We start from the raw sequence: 18,778 nt of genomic DNA, 5'->3' as shown, positions 1-18,778 counted from the left end.
ATTTTGAAGCTATATTGTGTGTGACAATATTAGTGACATATTTCAGACAGCGGAATTAAGGTTCCACCAGAAGATCAAACATATTTAATGCCGACTTATTTGGAAATGAGTGATGCGTTGAGACGCAAATGAATTACAAAATACATACGTTTTCTGAGCGTGTCAGATCCGTTGACTAAAAACCTCTCCCGTGAGCAATACATGATAAAACACCGGAAGGCCAAGGTGTTATATCTTTACAAATGTAAACTAGATTATTGACTCTAGTGCAAGTGGGAGACTGAAGGAGATATGCCCTAGAGGCAATAATAAAGTGGTTATTATTTATATCTTTATGTTTATGATAAATGTTTATATGTCATGCTATAATTGTATTAACCGAAACATTAGTACATGTGTGATATGTAGACAAACAAGAAGTCCCTAGTATGCCTCTTAAACTAGCTTGTTGATTAATGGATGATTAGTTTCATAATCATGAACATTGGATATTATTAATAACAAGGTTATGTCATTGTATGAATGATATAATGGACACACCCAATTAAGCGTAGCATAAGATCTCGTCATTAAGTTATTTGCTATAAGCTTTCGATACATAGTTACCTAGTCCTTATGACCATGAGATCATGTAAATCACTTATACCGGAAAGGTACTTTGATTACACCAAACACCACTGCGTAAATGGGTGGCTATAAAGGTGGGATTAAGTATCCGGAAAGTATGAGTTGAGGCATATGGATCAACAGTGGGATTTGTCCATCCCGATGACGGATAGATATACTCTGGGCCCTCTCGGTGGAATGTCGTCTAATGTCTTGCATGCATATGAATGAGTTCATAAGAGACCACATACCACGGTACGAGTAAAGAGTACTTGTCAGAAGACGAGGTTGAACAAGGTATAGAGTGATACCGAAGATCAAACCTCGGACAAGTAAAATATCGCGAGACAAAGGGAATTGGTATTATATGTGAATGGTTCATTCGATCACTAAAGTCATCGTTGAATATGTGGGAGCCATTATGGATCTCCAGATCCCGCTATTGGTTATTGGTCGGAGTGAGTACTCAACCATGTCCGCATAGTTCACGAACCGTAGGGTGACTCACTTAAAGTTGGATGTTGAAATGGTAGTACTTGAATATGGAATGGAGTTCGAATATTTGTTCGGAGTCCGGATGAGATCCCGGACATCACGAGGAGTTCCGGAATGGTTCGGAGAATAAGATTCATATATAGGATGTCATTTTATGTGAATTAAAATGTCGCGGAAGGTTCTATGGAAGGTTCTAGAAGGTTCTAGAAAAGTCCGGAAGAAACCACCAAGGAAGGTGGAGTCCACATGGGACTCCACCTCCATGGCCGGCCAACCCTAGTGGGGGAGGAGTCCCAAGTGGACTCCCCTTAGGGGGCCGGCCACCCCCACATGGGAGGTGGAACTCCCACCTTTGGTGGGAGTCCTAGTTGGGCTAGGTTTCCCCTCTTATGGAAGGTTTTTGGTTCGGGTCTTATTCGAAGACTTGGACACCAACACTTGGGGATCCACCTATATAATGAGGGGCCAAGGGAGGGGCTGGCCACCCCAAGACCACAAGCTGGCCGCCCCCTTGAAGTGGCCGGCCACCCCTCCCAAACCCTAGCCGCCCTCTCCTCCATATCTCCCGCGTAGCTTAGCGAAGCTCCGCCGGACTTCTCCACCGCCACCGACACCACGCCGTCGTGCTCGTCGGATTCAAGAGGAGCTACTAGTTCCGCTGCCCTACTTGGAACGGGAGGTGGACGTCGTCTTCATCAACAACCGAACGTGTGACCGAGTACGGAGGTGCCGCCCGTTCGTGGCGCCGAACCGATCGTGATCAAGATCTTCTACGCGCTTTTGCAAGCGGCAAGTGATCGTCTACCGCAGCAACAAGAGCCTCATCTTGTAGGCTTTGGAATCTCTTCAAGGGTGAGACTCGATACCCCTCGTTGCTACCGTCTTCTAGATTGCATCTTGGCTTGGATTGCGTGTTCGCGGTAGGAAAATTTTTGTTTTCTATGCAACGTTATCCTACAGAGGCATGCGCCCGGCGGAGATCTCCACCCGCTGGATGCTGCGGAGGTGCATGCCGAGCGCCACGTGCTTGGCGCGGAAGGAGTGGGGGTTCACCGACGCGCCGACCTTGGGGTTGGTGTTGCCGATGTTCTCGGCATGCGTGAGGAGGCAGTTGAAGTCAGTGCCGCCGAGCCTCCTAGTGCGAAGGGCACCCGTAGACACCCTTGGCGAAGTAGGAGACATATCGGCCGACCTGCGGCCTCCGCAGAGCACTCGGCGAGTCTTGATGTCATGGTGCTCGTCGTCGCTGCCGACGTCGCTGCCAGACAGCTGATCCATATCAAACGGAAACTATTAGTGAATGAGTTGCAACAATGACTAACGTGCATGATAACAAAGTTAGGAAAAACAGAGGCAGCCTCAGTTAGAGTGGACACGATAATATGTCTACAGGAATGTAGTCAGCGAACCAAAGCTCATGCACAACAAATTTGTACACAGAAATGGTTCGCTAAACCCTCCCTGTAAAAATCTGTGCCCACCGATTCATCATAGGCAAAGAAACAGATTCCAGATCTGAACTTGAACACATTCCAGATTATTTTCAAAATTAAACGGTTGATATCCTTTGATTCGTGCATAAAATAACTGATTGAGATCCTATGATTACTTGCATAAATTAACTGATTGAGATCCCATTATTACTTGTATAAATTAACCGAACGGTCGAACTCCAAATTTTAAACGAAATCAAGGAGGGATCAAAGCAAAATGGAATAAAATCGGCGCAAATATTCCCAATACTCATCCATCCACAGATCCATCTACACCAGCAAAAATAGGGTTCAAAAAGGAATGGGGAATAAAAAAGGAAGCAAACCGTAGTTACCTCGTTCCATGCGTCCTCCATGGAGGTGTCGTAGGGGTTCGGGGGCCGGACGTACGGCACCTCCTCGTTGGGGTCCCATCCCGGCGGGATCTGAGCGCCACCGGCGGCAGCAGCCTCTGATGCACCGGCGGAGGAGGCGGCGACGTCCGTTGAGGGGACGGCGTCGAAGAGGGAGGCGTCGCGCTTGGAGCCGATGGCGCCGTGGACAATGGGATTGGCATTCTCCTTGTCCATCTCGCCGGTAGAGGAGAGGGAGAGGGAGAGGGTTTTTTTGCTTTGGAGAAGATGATGGGACGTGAGAGAGGCGGCGTTGCGTAGGCGAGTGAGAGTGATAGAGATAGTGGGAGGAGGCGTATATAAAGGCAAGGGGTGGTTAATGCGGCCCGCGTCCTACGCGTCCACCGCTGCACGTCTGCACGTCTTGGACTTCTGCAATGCGACACGCGTCCACGATTGCACGTCTTCGACTTCTGCACCGCGACCCGCGTCTACGCGTCAACAATTGCACGTCTTCCATTTCTGCACCGCAACACGCGTCCTCGAGTCTAACCCTGAAAATTTAGATATATTCAGGTATAACCTCGAGTATTATACTAGCATTTTTGTGTGCTCAGTTTTCCCCTTGAGTGCTAATACTGGCTAGTGCAATATGCTCAGTTTTACCCTCAAGTAGCTGGTCAACAGACAGTCAACAAATGAGATTAACTAGTTAAATGAGTCATTTAATGTGCAAAAAATTCCGAAAAATAGTGGCACATACTCATGGAGTCTTTACCACAAATTGCCAGTTCTCAAAACATAGATAAGTCATAGATAAATCAAGTTTAACACAAATTGCCACTTCTCAAAGGCCTTCTCAAATCACCTAGTAGCTATGAAGGTGCATGGTTTTCCACAATAAGCCCTTCCCAAAATAGCTTTCCCCAAAACATACTTTGTCTAAATGAGGCCACAATTCTCACACTCATGTATATTTGTATTGCAAATAGTTTGAGATAGGCCAAGATGGGTTTCATTGTACAAAACACGCATTTTCCATTTTTTAAATCTCATATTTGAATCCTTTAGTCTGTTTATTACATAGGTGCCCTTGGTTTCTTGATACTACTCAGTTTTGCCCTCTCCCTCCAGAAATTCTCTCACACGTGCAACATTGCCCTGATTGGTCTAGCCCATGTCACGCGATCGTCCACCTCCATAGAGCTGCGTGGCCAGTAGGTAGTAGGCTAGAGATAAGCAGGTTTCAAATGTCATCCGAAACGAGGAGTGAATAATGTTTTACTCGAAAAATATTATTCATTCCTCGATCCTGAATGACATTAAAATGAAACTACATGTATAAATATTTAGTTTATAAAAAAATTACCATCGGGGCCGCCGGTTTGGGGCCGCCGTGTGGGAACAGCTCCCCCAAATAGAGGATGCAGTGTCGATGTTTCCCATACGGAAGTGCCGACGCCTCTGCCGATGACAATTTGGGGATGCTCTTACCTTCCATCTCTACCACATCCGTTAAGTGACGAATCACTTCACATCCGAGGCTTTCCGGTCGTCTGGTCATGACAGCCCTGCGATCACTTTTCAAGATTCGTGCAACCAACTCCACCAGGACAAGCAGATAAACCCCACATCATCCCCTTATCCTCCAGCCCAAACTGCCAGAGCGCAGAACGCGAGCAGAGAGCGCAAACGCAGAGATGGCGACGATGTCCCTCGCCGCGGCCTCGCCCCTCACCTCCACCCCGCGCGGCCTCGCCGTGTCCGCGCCCCGCACCTCATTCCTCGGCCTCCGCGCATTGGGCGCATCGGCGGCGCGGTTCCCGGGACTGGCGGCGGCGCCGCGGAGGGGCGAAGCGGCGGTGGTGAGGATGGCGAAGCGGGAGCAGGAGCTGGAGGAGATACGGGCCATGGAGACGGAGAAGCTGGAGGAGGAGGTGGTGGACCTCAAGGGGGAGCTCTTCCTGCTCCGCCTGAAGCGCTCCGCGCGCCAGGAGTTCAAGTCCAGCGAGTTCGGCCGCATGCGCAAGAGGGTATTACCTCTCGCTCCCTCGGTTATTGCTTTGAGTTAGATCTCAGCTGCGTGCGACATTGCGTTCTCGTTTGCGAAGTACCACCCTTATTCGTGGACATGGCTACTCTGTTGCCATTCTGGGCCTTTGGACCTTGGAGTAGTCACATGGCCTGCTCGCTCGACATGTTCAGTTTAGGACACGTTTTCATCGAATTATGCTCTATGCTGAAATGCTCATCATCGGCTGCTGACTGGACTAGTGACTGATACTTCAGTGGGTAGTGTGCCAATTTGCTATTGGAATGACATCTGATAGTTAAAAGCTTGATGGTTCTCATTCGCACTGTAGTTCATGGCCTGATAGTGGTGAACTGAACTTAGTCATTTACTGATGGTTTGTGCTGATGCTGGATTTGATTCACACATGTATAGGTTGAATGTTGAACCCTTCATCTAGCATGAGAACCTAGAACAAATAGGTTGCAGAGAAGTAGTTCATATTTTAGAACCTCAGATGTGAATCAATATCTATGACATATGGGAATGAATCTTCAGAGTTAATCTGTTATTCTTTCACTTGCTCAACAGCAGCATGTCACATACAGTACTCCCTCTGTTTCATCTTAACAACAATCGTAGCTTTTAGTCTAGATTTAGATATTTCTAGACATGTTTTTGTGAGTAGATTTGCTTATTTTAAAACCGAGGAAATAGCTTACTAGCTTTCGTAGGGAGCCAATATTACTAATTAGTTTCAGAAATAAGGGAAAAGAGAACTGCGGGAAAATATGAACCGAGCCCAAAGAAAACAACATTGTTTGGTGACTTATGTTGTCATCTTTACATCAGGTTGCTCGTCTGCTGACTGTAAGAAGAGAAAGGGAGATCGAACAAGGAATCAACAAAAGACTGTCTAGGAAGCTTGACAGGAAATGGAAGCTGGGCATTGTGGTGAGACCACCACCATCCATGAGGGAGAAGAAGGAGGAGGAGTAGAAAATAACGGGCAATCTGCACAAGTCATTTCACGCATGTCTCGAAAGAAGGTTCCTTTCTCCCTGTGGTTTAACCTCTTATCATGGTTGTTTTGTAATCCAGAGTAACAGTTTTTAAGTCCTTGCTGTTAAAACCAGAGCGTCTGTTACCAGTTCTTTTATAAATTTCAGTTTATTTGAATTTCCCGCTACTTCTCTCTTTGTTAATCATTTGTCCTTATATTCTTTGTGCACAGTTTATTTAGTTGTCAAGACTAGGAAGCTCTCTGTACCTAGCGTACATGCTTTCTCACTATGCTCAATTGGGCCAAAGCATGTCATTTGATGGCATTTCGATTTTCAACCTTGATTGCAGTGGGCAATTTTGTGTTACCATTTTGTTCTTTGTGCTCTTAACTGCAACAACTGCGTAACAAGGTTGTCTATGGGGAGACACAGGTTCGTGGCCTATTGTTTTGAGTTTTTGCCATGGCAGGGAAATATTTCTACTTTGGCAAATAAGTAGTCTTCTTAAAGGCAACAAATAAACAATATTTTTATGCCCACGAAATAAGAAAAAACAAAAAGGCGTAGTGTGCCCAAGCAGGTGACTTGTTGTTTATCCAGTCTGCTTAAGTGTCCAAACTCCTTATTCCACTCAGTCAACGTTGTTTTGTGTGTGCATACTCTTATTGATTTTAAAACTAACCGGGCCATGTTTTGAACCAGTGATAACATGAGACACTGTCAAGGTTGCTCACTTTATTCATCCCTGGCATGCCAGGGAGAACTTATTTACCTAAATGAAGAATATAAATTAGTCAGAAGAAATATATTATTCTACCATATATATAGTACCTTGTTGATTTGTGGAGCAATCTTTTGGTCAATTTACCATTTATCAAATATTTGGAAACTTTTGCGATCACTCTAGTTCCTTTTGTTGTGAGGAACAATCAGATCCATGTTATTGTTAATTTACAACTTCTAATCTAGCCTCTAAAGTATGTTACAGATGTATCTGCATAGAGCTCGCAAATCAAGTTAGGCCCATAATCAGTTTGATCATGAGTAGGCCCAGATTGCCAGGCCCTATAATCAGTTTCACCATGACTAGGCCCAGATTGCCAGGCCCTTTAGCCCAAAATTGGATGTAATGCTGAGCTCCTTCTTAAGATCTTAACTTGAGATGGTGGAGAGGCTTCACCCACAAGACATTCTAGTCAAGCCTTCTTATTTTCTGCTCAATAGACAGTCAGCACTTGGTACCATAGTTGGGCTTTGATTGTTTGCTATGTTGACAGCGTAAGATAGCATTTATGCATTCATTTGAAAAAAGCTCCATGCCATGGATTCAATGTTCAATAGTTGTAAGCTGATGACTTGGTTCTGCTGATAGAAATGAAGGAGATAGCAGCCCCAGTTAGCAGGACAGTTTTGTTTTTACCGCAGCATTGTTTTGTTTTATTTTTGGTACTTAGAAAGAAAAAGGGCACTACCTGCTGACTAATAAAAATATAAATTGTTTTCCCTTACTGTCAACTGTTAAAACACATAAAAACTAAAAGCATATGTGTTCGCTTTTCTGAGAGCGTTGTGGGTTTGGTGTCAACACAAATTCCCATTACAGTTTCAAGTTGTTAAAGCCACATGAAACTCTACTGGTTAGGATTCATTGTCGACCTGTTTCGAGTTATGCATTATTGGCTGTGCCATGAGATGCACAACTAGCAATGCAGTGTCACTTGCTAAGGTTATGTAGAAAATTCCTTTTGTCCCGCAGGATTAGAATCAGATCACAATTGCAAGATAACTTTCACATTGCATAACTATTTTGTTTTTAACCTATGCTAAGACGTGTTGATAAAATCAGAAAATCACTATTCACAGAGATCACATCTTATTTGAACCACAGTTTTCTCAAAAACTATCTGATATTTCATCAAACATGTAAGAAGACTTACCCAACAAAAGTATTCCAATATTCAGCAAAGGATGTCTACCTGTGTGTGTGTGTTCTATGCATTTTCCTTTCCCAGTTCCAACTGCTCCAAATATGTATTTTTCAATAGTTTACCACCTATTGTTCAGCAACCTTGGAGGCTAAATGCAATATCTGACCTGTTGCATCATAGGTAGCACCTTGATTTGCTTCCTTTTCCCAAATGTCCTTGGGTGTACCAAAATTGAACCACACTCTATTCACACCTTTATATAGAAAAATCTGAAAACTGACACTTGTCAGTGTCAAATAAAGCTGTGCTGTTATTGTTTGATTTAAAATGATTTTATTAATGTTAGCCGTCAATGTCTTTGAGGAAAAGGCATCAACTATTACCTGCTCACAAGTCTCAACAAAGTATGGAATTTTTAGACTAAACCAAGATGTGAATGCTTTCAAGCTGTAAGCTGTTTGATCTCTGACAAGCACATGATGACAACTGACTATGGCAAAACACCAGCAGTGCTTCAGAAAAGCAGACGGCTCATGCATGATTAGTATAATTAAATATTAGTAGTGACAGCAGCATATGTTTTAGGTTCTTGTATCCTTCCTATCATTGCTACTTGCTTTCTATTCTCTCTTTTAACACGGTAACTTGTAGAGTTGTAGTCAACTTCCTATAACTGCCTCGGAAGACAAGTTTTTTTCCAATATCTTGGACTGCCAATAGTAGCATCTGGAAGGTTCCTTCTTTGAGCATCACTATATCATTGTTCAATAAAGCATTTACAACTTGAAACACAAGTTTTTCTTTTGGAAAGATCACATAGCGTAACAGTTTCTTCTCTATATACTGTGGCTTAGTACATATATGTTCCGCAACTCTGTTTTAGTGCTAGTAAATCTTGATTTTATGATATGTTGATTATTGAGTAAAATATTATTCAAATATGTTATCGTACTATTATTTAGAAAACTTAGGGTGCACACATGTTGGCATATAGAAAATGGTTGGTGTGGCGCATACAGTTATATACCATCCACAGGCCTGTCGTTCTTACGACATTATATCAACACAATATTTTATCTAGGAATTAGTCAGCAGGATTCCAGTCTCCCATGAATCAATTAAACTAAACTAGGAAAATGCATCAAAATATAAGGCACATAAAATTCAAGGTGGAAAATTTATATTGGAGTAGATGTGTATGTACAAGTGATTTGGCGAACACTATATATGTATAGGAGCATATGGTTCGCCAATGCATGTAAAAATCTATAGCGCAGAAAAAGAAAAATCCAACTGGAGCTATAACACTAAAATGGAGATCACATCACAAACAAGAGGTAAGATGTGAGAAGCTAAGCTTGGAAAAACAAAATTAAGAGTAACACACACTTGCTATCAGAACTCATGCAAACTCGCTCATGAACTGGTCATAAAATGACTCAGACCAAATAGGGAGCTGAGCGCTGTTGCCATCAGCATCACAGCTTGAGGTGCTGCAAGCATCCCCAAGGTTGGAAATAGGGAAGTCAGCAAGCGGTGGAAGGGAGTTCTCTGACAGGAACAGCGGTTTGTGGGCGCTATTCTCCCCAGCACAGTTGTTCGCAGTGTAATCTGAGTTCTGGGTACTACCATTGATGATGGGCTGTTCAAAGAATGAGCTACTAGGTATCTGGATGTCAGGCAATTGCCCAGTTATGAAGTCTTGGCCATTGGTACCCTCCAGGATCCTTGGAGACGACAGTGAGGACAAGGAAGACATCTGTGAAGGACTCAGGAGGCCAATCTGCTCCAGGTCAGTGGGGATGGTGTTGATGCTGCTGGAGCTGGGACTAGTCGCAATGGCCGCTGCAGACTGAAGCAGGCACTGTAAGTACTCGAGTTTTGCTGCCTGGACTGCATCGGCTTGCACCTGGCTGGAAGTGTTGTCTTCCCATGGGCGCTGCTCCACGAGCTGGCGGAGGTTGGCAAGCGCGATGAGTTGTGGCAGCGCGGCGAAGAAGTCGGTTCTTGGTCGGTGTGTCATCGGGTCGAAGCCCATCTGGATCAGCTTCTTCTTCAGGTGTGTGTTCCAGAAGTTCTTGATCTCATTGTCCGTCCGTCCGGGGAGGTGCTTTGCGATGGCTGACCACCTGGTTTGATCAGCACAACAGTTTACATGTGTTAGCTAGAGCGCCTCATGTCAAATAGTAACACTTTTTGAAGATTATATCAACATGCAGACAGTTGATAGATGGCAGATATATATGTGGAAGAGATTTGTTAGAGGTTGTGCAGTACTTGTTGCCAAGGACGGAGTGGAGCTGGAGAATGGTTTGTTCTTCCTCAGGGGTGAACTTCCCTCTCTTGATATCTGACCTCAGGTAGTTCGTCCATCTCAGCCTGCAGCTCTTGCCACACCTGTTCAGTCCTGTGAGATGCATAGATGCATGAGCTACATTTTGAACAAAAGCTAGCTATGGCACTTGTGCCTGGCTTTGAAACAGAAATTATAAGCATGTATCGCATATACCTGCAAGCTTCGGCAGTGCTCTCCAGCTCCCATGGCCATTCTTTACGATGTACTCTGTGAGCTTTTGGTCTTCTTCAGTGGTCCAAGGGCCCTTCTTGAGGCCATTCTCATCGCAGCAAGGAGACCTCCCCATTGATAGGACTGAGATAGGATTGGGGTAGGATGGTGCAGTTGGGAAGGAGGGAGACAAGCTATCTGCCTTCCAAGCTTGGTCCTTGGGTTTCCTGTGCCAAGGATGGCTGGTCACCGGAACACAGCTTCCTCTATATAAAGGCGAAGAAATCCTGGATTCCTAAACCAAGGTTAGACATAATTTATTCAAGTAGTAATGACTGATTTGCCCTTTGATTATTCGAGTATGTGACGAAGGAGGGCAAGGGTAATGATGTCCATACTAAATAAGGGGCCGTTGATCCCTGTTGTTGACTTAGGTAATGGACGTTGCTAACTACTAATACTTGGGTAAGCAATCACATCGATATACCCTGTCTTCCTTTTGACTTTTTATAAAGGTTTTCTGCTTAATCCTTATGTGATTATCTTGTTTCTGCTGTTATCATGTACAAATGTGACATTCCACTGGATGTTGGAACGCATTCACCAGAGAAATCATTAGATCGTTGTTAGCAGCTCATTAGAACATGTCTCATGTAGCATATTCTGCTATTACTTGCTGTGGAGCACCCTCCAGTGTTATTCCAGATAATTGGGCAAAAGTTTCAGAAGTAGATTCCTGGAAGTGTGCAGACTAAACTGGCGCAGTTTCAACAACTCTCATTCGATAAGAGTCCTACATAGTAGCATCCCAAACATTAGTTTTTTTGAAATTCAGTCATAGCTCCCTCCAAATTCCAATGATTGTACTACTAGTACTTATTCTATTGGTAATAGTATTATACTTGGCATTTTGGCAAGACCCTGTCGCAGCAAGAATACATCATCTGCATGCATGTCAACGTTTGGATAAGTTGATTCCTGGGAGCTGGGATACCCTAGTACTTGCTGTATATTCTTATCTCAAGCAGTAATGGGACCTGCACATGAAAGGTGCAGATGAACTGGAGGGCGACCTAGGGAAGAACCTATAGGAAAGATGATAATACTATTATCATGGAAGGGGATACGTACAAGTTATTAGCAGCTGTAATGGCGTATGCAGAGATCTGACTCCGTATCTAGTCTTTACCTGTTCTTGCGCAGCCCCAGATTAAGTATACAAATTGGCTGATTAGGTTGTGCTAAGCTGCTCATCACGCGCGCGTGATGCTGCCTATTGTTTGATACATTTCTTACTGCAACTGGGGACTCAAACATGTGTTAAACTGAGAGGCTGCAAGAGAAAGCATGCATGTCGATTGAGCTTCTGCTGTCATCTTTGAGTGGAGCCGCCAAGCGGGTCGGTGCAGAAGACCATCACCATGATTAATTCCGGTCTTATGGAATAATTGAAGGCACCATCTTTTGCTTGGCGTTTTATTCTTGTTTCAAGGACTCGCACGTCCAAATTCAGAGCACGATCGAGGCGAAAGTTTTTGAGAGAGTAGGCAGAAGACGATACAGTGGAATTATTCATCTGACATATGTATGTCCCGAAACAATTTCATTTGGCAAGTAGCAAATATCAATTAAGAACATGCAAGCTGCATTCTTGTGTTGTGCATTAAGATAGAAAAAAAGGACTTGATACAAGGGCATCAAATGATCTTTGAGCATACACCATGCCAAATGGCTTACAACACTCTTCCAAACAACTCCACGACGAAGGCTTGCCTTGCCCAACCTTCAGCCGTTGTGGCGATGAGACGAGGCATAGTCTCAAGATGGACGGCCTCACTACCATGGCCCAAAACCAAAATGTCATAGGTCAACTTAACGTCCACCCCTAAGCGCCTAGGAGAAGTCGGCTAGCGCCTAGGAGAAGTCGGCTAGCGGCCAGCAGAACTCAATCAGCTTAGAGAAAGGCGTCATCCAGAAAACGCCAAGATAGGTGTACATTGCGCCCCTGAGACCCATGCTCTAAGTAGTGGCCACCGTTAACTGCTCTCGGGGTCTCCACAAGCAACCCACGCATCGCCTCCATGAAGGTAACGACACTCTAGTGCCGCCCCCGACTGATGCGAAATGGCGTCGGATCTAAAGTTTCCCCCTGATGCTCATGACCAGGTAGCGCGAATGCAACCATGACAATGCCTCAAACGCCAACAAAATGCGGAGCTTTCGCCCCGGCCCAAACACCATCAAAGAGGGCAGAACAAAGCAGACACGAGCATACCACCCTGACAGGGTAACGGTACCTCGTCGCAAGTACTACTTTAACTTTCTAAAAATGTTTATGTTTTGGAACGGAGGTAATAACAAATGGACCATTAATTAATCTCTTTGGAACTTACACTTCGCATGATAAAGGAAATCGACTCCACCTCGCAAAATAACCAGCCGTGTAGCAATCAGATCTAGACGGATGCTATGAGCTTTCCACCTAGCAAGATATAACACTGCACTCTGACAGTCGACACGATGTATTTTCATATGTCAGCCCAATTACACGTCGCACATATCTATCGACTTGCCGAGACGTACATATCGAAAAAAAATTACCAGCAGCAGAAGGGGTCGCTGAACTGCAACGTAACCAAGCTTCAAGACCCGCATCCCGTGATAGATCCCCTCGTCACTACAGCAATGGAGTCTGGACCGATCGTTCGGACCGCTCGTCGCCGTCGCCGTCGCCTAGCCAGCTTTCCAGCGCGGGCGACGGATATATTTCCACGTGCTCGGCGAGGTGGGGCCGGCCGGCCGGCCGGGAAAGCCTTGCTTCCCCATGCACGCAACGTACGTGTCGTCTTCGTCCTCGTCGTTTGGCTTTTCGCCCGTCCGCGTCCGGTCGCGTCACCTCTCCTTCTTCGCCACTTAAACAAACCCAACTTGATTAACGTTCACACGTCGCTCTGAGTTCTGGCTCTCGACCGATCTTGAGCCTATCGCATGCAGGGAGATCTCTGTGTCTACGTGTTCGGGGTCCGTGACGTCCGTCCGGTCAGTTGCCTCGCGCGCCGATCACGAAACTGTCGCTGAATTTCGCATGTTCATGCATCTACAACTATGATCATAGTAGAACCGGTGAAGTGGGTTACAAATTTCTGAAGCTTTGGTCCCAATTCATATTCAGCCGGGAGCAATTTACATTTGTGATCTCGTATATATATTCGCCACTTCATTCTCTGACATCTTACTTAATATTACCTCCGTTTTAAGTTAAGTGTCTTAGCTTATCTATGTGTGAATATTTTTAGAATATTTTGATGTATCTGCATCTAGGTAAAGCCGTACGTCAATTGTTTTGGAACGGGAGGGAATACTTTTCTAGGCTAGCTCCTTGTGTCTTGGACGTCCCAGTCTGCTTAATCGGTCGTGGCACCCTTCCCTCAATCCTCCGATGTCAGCCTGTATTTTCCATTCTCGATGTGATCCGTGTATACATACGTATGCCGTATGCCGTATGCGTCATGCTGTGGATGGCATCGTAAGGGTGCTATGTGCTCCGTGTACATAGACTCAGTCGTTCGTGTGCCCGTACTGTCAGGCTCTTTTTATTATACTGTAATCTGAAATATGGGAACCTTACATATATGCTGATAAGCTAGAGTACGGAATACGGAAATAGTAGCCGGGAGTGGTGTTTTTGAACATGGGAGTGTATGCTCCCTCTATTTTAAAATTTATCTTGCACACATTTTGAATTTTTTTTTACATTGAAACGAAAACTCGCACGTACATTTTCACGTGCTACGTGCTCACAAAGTTGTTTCATAAAAATGGACTTATCATGTGACGTCTGTAAAAAAGAAAAAACTCAGTGCTAAAATAATGCTTTTTACAAGATAAATTTTCTCTTTTTACATAACCACAAAAATATTGATTTTTCGTGAAATTTGACGAACTCACATATATTATGGAGATGTACATGTAGAAATTTTGTCAAAAATTTTCGATAACTCGAAGTATAATTTTTTTTTCTAGAGGGAGCATACGCACCCGAGAGAAAAATTGAATTTCCGTGCCATACTGAATTCTGTAGGAACCAAACACACCACTATGAACCTATAATATAAGTTGTTTTTATTGCACCAGAAGTAAAACGCAACTAGTTGTCCCAAGGTTTAGGTGCATGTCATAGTTGTGACTGAAATGAAGGAAAAATTCCATGAGGTTAGATGTACTTAAGGAAGATTTTCTATGTAATCGCATACAGAGGTGCTCATAGGAAAAATTCTTACGGTTTCTTATCTACCAAAACGGAAGGAAACCACATAAAATAACTTGGAGGGATCCATATAGGTAAATTTAGTTATAACTCGGAGTCAACTCCACATATTAACTTTGGGGTTTTTTTTTTTTTTTTTTTTTTTTTTTTTTTTGAACAGGGGCCGGTCCAGAAGGACGGAGAGATTTTCATTGATCATAAGCGGTGGAAGTACATCTTACAAAAAGGGTCCTACGAAAATAGGAAATAACAGATAGACCCTTGCACTTTACACTAGTGACCCTGGAAGAAAAACTGAAAAAGCAATCAAGGCCAGCTCCTTCTCCACCGCAGTTCCACTGGACAGCGCAGTCAACCTCACCGTCGCCGGGGACGGAGCCACTTGGGGCGGTGAGGCGGGAGCCAGCTGCACTGGTGCCAAAGGGCCTCCGCAATGGCATAAGAGCCTGGAGGTTGAAGATGACCTGCAGACGCCAACCGGAAGAAACCATCGCTGACGCCAGAGGCGGGAGCAGCCACCATTTGGCCATGAAGTACACCGACGAGGCTGCCGGCGTGAAGAAACTCCCGAGAACGACCTCCAGTCGCTGGCCGGAGAGAACCATCGCCGACACTGAAGGAGGGAGAGGCCGCCATTCAGCCATGGAATACACCGACAAAGATGCCGGCGTGAGGGATCTCCCGAGAGAAACAGAAGCTCTCCCCTGTTGCAGGTTCGAACGCTGACAGCAGCAACTCCACAAGCCTCTCCCTCGCTCACCTCCATGGCGAATGAAGAAAGAAGACCTGGAGTCAGAACCGTCAACTCCGAATCCACGATTGAGGCAAACATAGGCCTTATTGATGGAGTAGCCACTCCCCTTGTCAGCCGCCGCATCTGGCTTCCACCATGGAAGCACCGCAGCAAGAACAAGGAGAAGAAGCACCCACCAGATCCGGCCAACAAGATCTGGTGATTTCCTCCCGGCAGAGTGCCAAACTACAGCATAAAGCCAACTTCTAGCACTAAGGCTACTACTTCTACTATATACAGCTACTCCGGCGTCTCTCCGTCGCCACCTCCGGCCGGCCAGACCGGCAAGAAGGGCTCGGGATCGACCCGGCCGCTCAGAGGAGACTCTCAAACTAAACTACTGTTCACTCGTTAGAGGGACGAGGGGGAGAAATCGTATGGGTACACATAAAGTAAGGCATTTTGGGGGGTTTCTAAAGAATGAATCCTCAAAACTTTATATTAATATCTACTTTATGGCATGTAGATACTTAAAAGGTGGCGATTGGGGGAAAGAGGTGGATCGCGAGAAATGTGCGTACGTCGATAATGTTAGAGATATATTCCGTGTACGTATAAACGGATAGTCTAGGATAGAGATAGGACTCTCGTGTCTTGCCTTGCACTCCAAGATGATCCCTGTACGCCTATATATACTCGCCCATGAGGCTCAATAATACATCCATCATATTCCGCAATCTCTCCTCCCTCTCTATCCTTCTGCATGGTATCAGAGCGGCGCCGATCCTAACCTAGCCGCCGCCCAAACTTCCGCGCCGCGCCGCCCCCGGGGAGGTCGATCTCCATGATCTACTCCGGGGGCCGCGCAACCCGTATGAGGGTTCGTCCGCCGATCCGTTGATCTGCTGCCCTCGAGTCTTTTTTTTTCCAATATGTAGATTGGTTTTCTTTTTGCGTCGCCGGTCGCTCGACCGACGTTTTCTCTTTTTGGTTTACCGATCATAGATCGGATTGAGTCGCCCACCGCCGCCGTCACCGCGCGCCTCTACTCCGACAACGGCGTCGATCTACACCAGCCATCTTCATCAACCGCGCGGCACGGCCGCACGCGTCGCACACGGGACGCCTACGTGCGACGCAGCAGGCTAACTCGCCCGCGCGGTCTCCATCACCGGTCCGTCTTCGCTGTCATCGCCCGGGACATGAACGACAACGTCGCCAACGACTCCGATCTGCGGCGCGTAGTCCACGCCATGGCGCGTACAACGCCGCCGTCGGTCTGATCAACCGACCCCGCGCACGTCTTCGCCAAGCACGTCCCCGAGCACGCGCCTACTACCGATCGAGCTACGGGCTGCCGCTGCGTTGCCCTTCGGGCCGCTGCGCCGCCGCCTTCTACGTCTCCGTCCACCACGACCTCGTCGCCAGCGTCATCGACAACCGCGGACTGCATCGGCACCTCTCCCTCTTCGCCGCTCTGCGTCTCGCCACCGCTCTGGAGGCCTCCTCTGCTGCCCCCCTGACACTGGCGCATGGTCCATGATGGTCCCTACCCCCGGACGCCCGGTACTGGCAACACCGGTACGTACCTTCGTCCCCGACGCGTCCCCGGGCCTGGCAAGCTCGGATCGGCGCCTCGTCCTCATCGGTTTCGACAACGTCTTCATCGGCATCGACTCTTCTACGACTGCCTTGACTGCGTCGCCGACTTCGTCTTGCGTACTCGGTTCTGGCAAAACCGGAGTATGCCTTCGTCCCCGATGTGCGCCTAGTTCTGGCAATACTAGGGCAGCACCTCGTCCTCGACGGCTCGGACTGCATCGACTTCGGCATCGACAACCTCCACGACTGCCTCAACGCGTCTCCGTCACTCTCCTCGCGCACTATGCGCTTGCGGCTTCATGTGCGGCTACCTCGACACCGGCACCCGACCACGACATCGACCACGGCATCCCCTCGCGCGGCTACCCCGACCAAGGTTGCACCGCCCAACGCTCTCGGCTCCCTCGACATCGGCACAAGGGCTACCACCTCGCCTGCGCCTCACTAGCTTCCTCTACAGTCCAAGCATCCGCGACGCGACATCGTCCACGACGCTCCCGCTACGACTGCGGGGGGGTGTCAGCCTTCTAGGGTCCACTTCGGTTTATCTCCAGTCTGACCGTCCGCGACGCTATTGTTGTTCACGTCACTACCGCTATGACTGCGGGGGAGTGTTAGAGATATATTCCGTGTACGTATAAACGGATAGTCTAGGATAGAGATAGGACTCTCGTGTCTTGCCTTGCACTCCAAGATGATCCCTGTACGCCTATATATACTCGTCCATGAGGCTCAATAATACATCCATCATATTCCGCAATCTCTCCTCCCTCTCTATCCTTCTACAGATAAGGAGGGGGCGAAGAGAGACATATGGCCGAGAGGGGAGGTGGGTGGCTTGCTAGGTTTGAGGATCCAGTTCACACCGCATATCATCTATTTTCTCATTAACCACTTAGGATAACCCTGTCTTATATGGCTTTTCTCTCTCGAATATTGATTACAAGTCTTGGATGGGGATTTATTTTGTTGTGTTTTCACATGTCTCATAACCCTAGGATAATGTATGCCACATGTAGGTTTTTTCCTTTCTATTTTCCGGCTATTAGATAATCATATCTACCCTAGAAAGATAGCATTATCATGTAACTTATGATTTGCGAGTACCACTATTTCTATTTTGTGGTTCCCCAAATGCATTTTCCTAATTACTTTCCTACTTGAGATAGATGGGGTTAGTTTCCAATATAAGGAGAACATACTAGAACATTGATTGACGTCAGGGGGCTTCACATGTGCTAAATAATCAAATTTGCATGCACCATGCATGTGGGAAGAAGTTCCATTAGCACCGGTGTAACCAGGATTCTCCAAATTAAATGACAGCAGCCATGCATAGACGCATACCTCTAATTTAGGTCGTATGGTCTGAAGATTCTTGGTTCTTGCATGAGTCATGCAGGGTCCAACACATAAAGGACAAAGACACATAAATTCTTAACAACTCATTCTAACACAGGCCGCATAATTTAATCACCCCATGATCCGCTGATATCTTCGCTGACGCTGGATCACTGCTAGCTAACTAATGGATGCATTCATCCATGCAGTGCTAAAAGAACAAGGAAGAGTACAAGTTAAGAAACAAGGAAGAACACAAGCCGACACCCTACTAGGAAAAGCCTTATAGACCGGGAGCTACCACCAACGCGTCAAAAAATGGTGCGCCGGCGACATATTACCACCGACGCACCAAATTTATGGGTGTCAGTGATGCCTAAATAGTAAATACTACTGGTGAACCAAAAAATTGGTGTGCCGAGGGTAAGGGTCGCCTAGAGCCCAGTACCGTCCTTGACAT

At 46.2% G+C, this 18,778-nt stretch overlaps 2 protein-coding genes across 2 annotated transcripts; one reads left to right on the top strand and one right to left on the bottom strand.

The window, feature by feature from the left end:
* Window positions 1-4,594: 4,594 nt before the first annotated feature.
* LOC124693187 (50S ribosomal protein L29, chloroplastic) lies at window positions 4,595-6,155 on the top strand. Its single transcript, XM_047226653.1, has 2 exons — window positions 4,595-4,959; window positions 5,790-6,155. The coding sequence occupies exons 1-2, from the start codon at window positions 4,627-4,629 to the stop codon at window positions 5,934-5,936; spliced, it is 480 nt and encodes a 159-aa protein (XP_047082609.1). The 5' UTR covers window positions 4,595-4,626; the 3' UTR covers window positions 5,937-6,155.
* A 3,116-nt stretch (window positions 6,156-9,271) lies between these two features.
* On the bottom strand, window positions 9,272-10,511 carry LOC124693186 (transcription factor MYB93-like). The gene is made up of 3 exons (XM_047226652.1): window positions 10,379-10,511; window positions 10,147-10,276; window positions 9,272-9,998 (listed from the first exon to the last, which is right to left on the bottom strand). Exons 1-3 carry the CDS (start codon window positions 10,509-10,511, stop codon window positions 9,272-9,274), a joined length of 990 nt encoding a protein of 329 aa, XP_047082608.1.
* Between the last annotated feature and the right edge of the window lie 8,267 nt (window positions 10,512-18,778).

This window comes from Lolium rigidum, chromosome 2 (genome assembly GCF_022539505.1).
Source record: "Lolium rigidum isolate FL_2022 chromosome 2, APGP_CSIRO_Lrig_0.1, whole genome shotgun sequence".
Taxonomy (NCBI): Eukaryota; Viridiplantae; Streptophyta; class Magnoliopsida; order Poales; family Poaceae; genus Lolium; species Lolium rigidum.
Note: the sequence above shows the minus strand (reverse complement) of the source record. Positions and strands in the feature narration are given on the sequence as shown.

Excerpts from the sequence above, each read along its gene's own strand:
- LOC124693187 (XM_047226653.1), top strand. The coding sequence starts at position 4,627 with ATGGCGACGATGTCCCTCGCCGCGGCCTCGCCCCTCACCTCCACCCCG. Across the intron at positions 4,960-5,789 it reads TCGGCCGCATGCGCAAGAGG|GTTGCTCGTCTGCTGACTGT; the intron begins GTATTACCTCTC and ends TCTTTACATCAG.
- LOC124693186 (XM_047226652.1), bottom strand. The coding sequence starts at position 10,511 with ATGGGGAGGTCTCCTTGCTGCGATGAGAATGGCCTCAAGAAGGGCCCT. Across the intron at positions 10,277-10,378 it reads AGCACTGCCGAAGCTTGCAG|GACTGAACAGGTGTGGCAAG; the intron begins GTATATGCGATA and ends TGCATCTCACAG. Across the intron at positions 9,999-10,146 it reads CACTCCGTCCTTGGCAACAA|GTGGTCAGCCATCGCAAAGC; the intron begins GTACTGCACAAC and ends TGATCAAACCAG.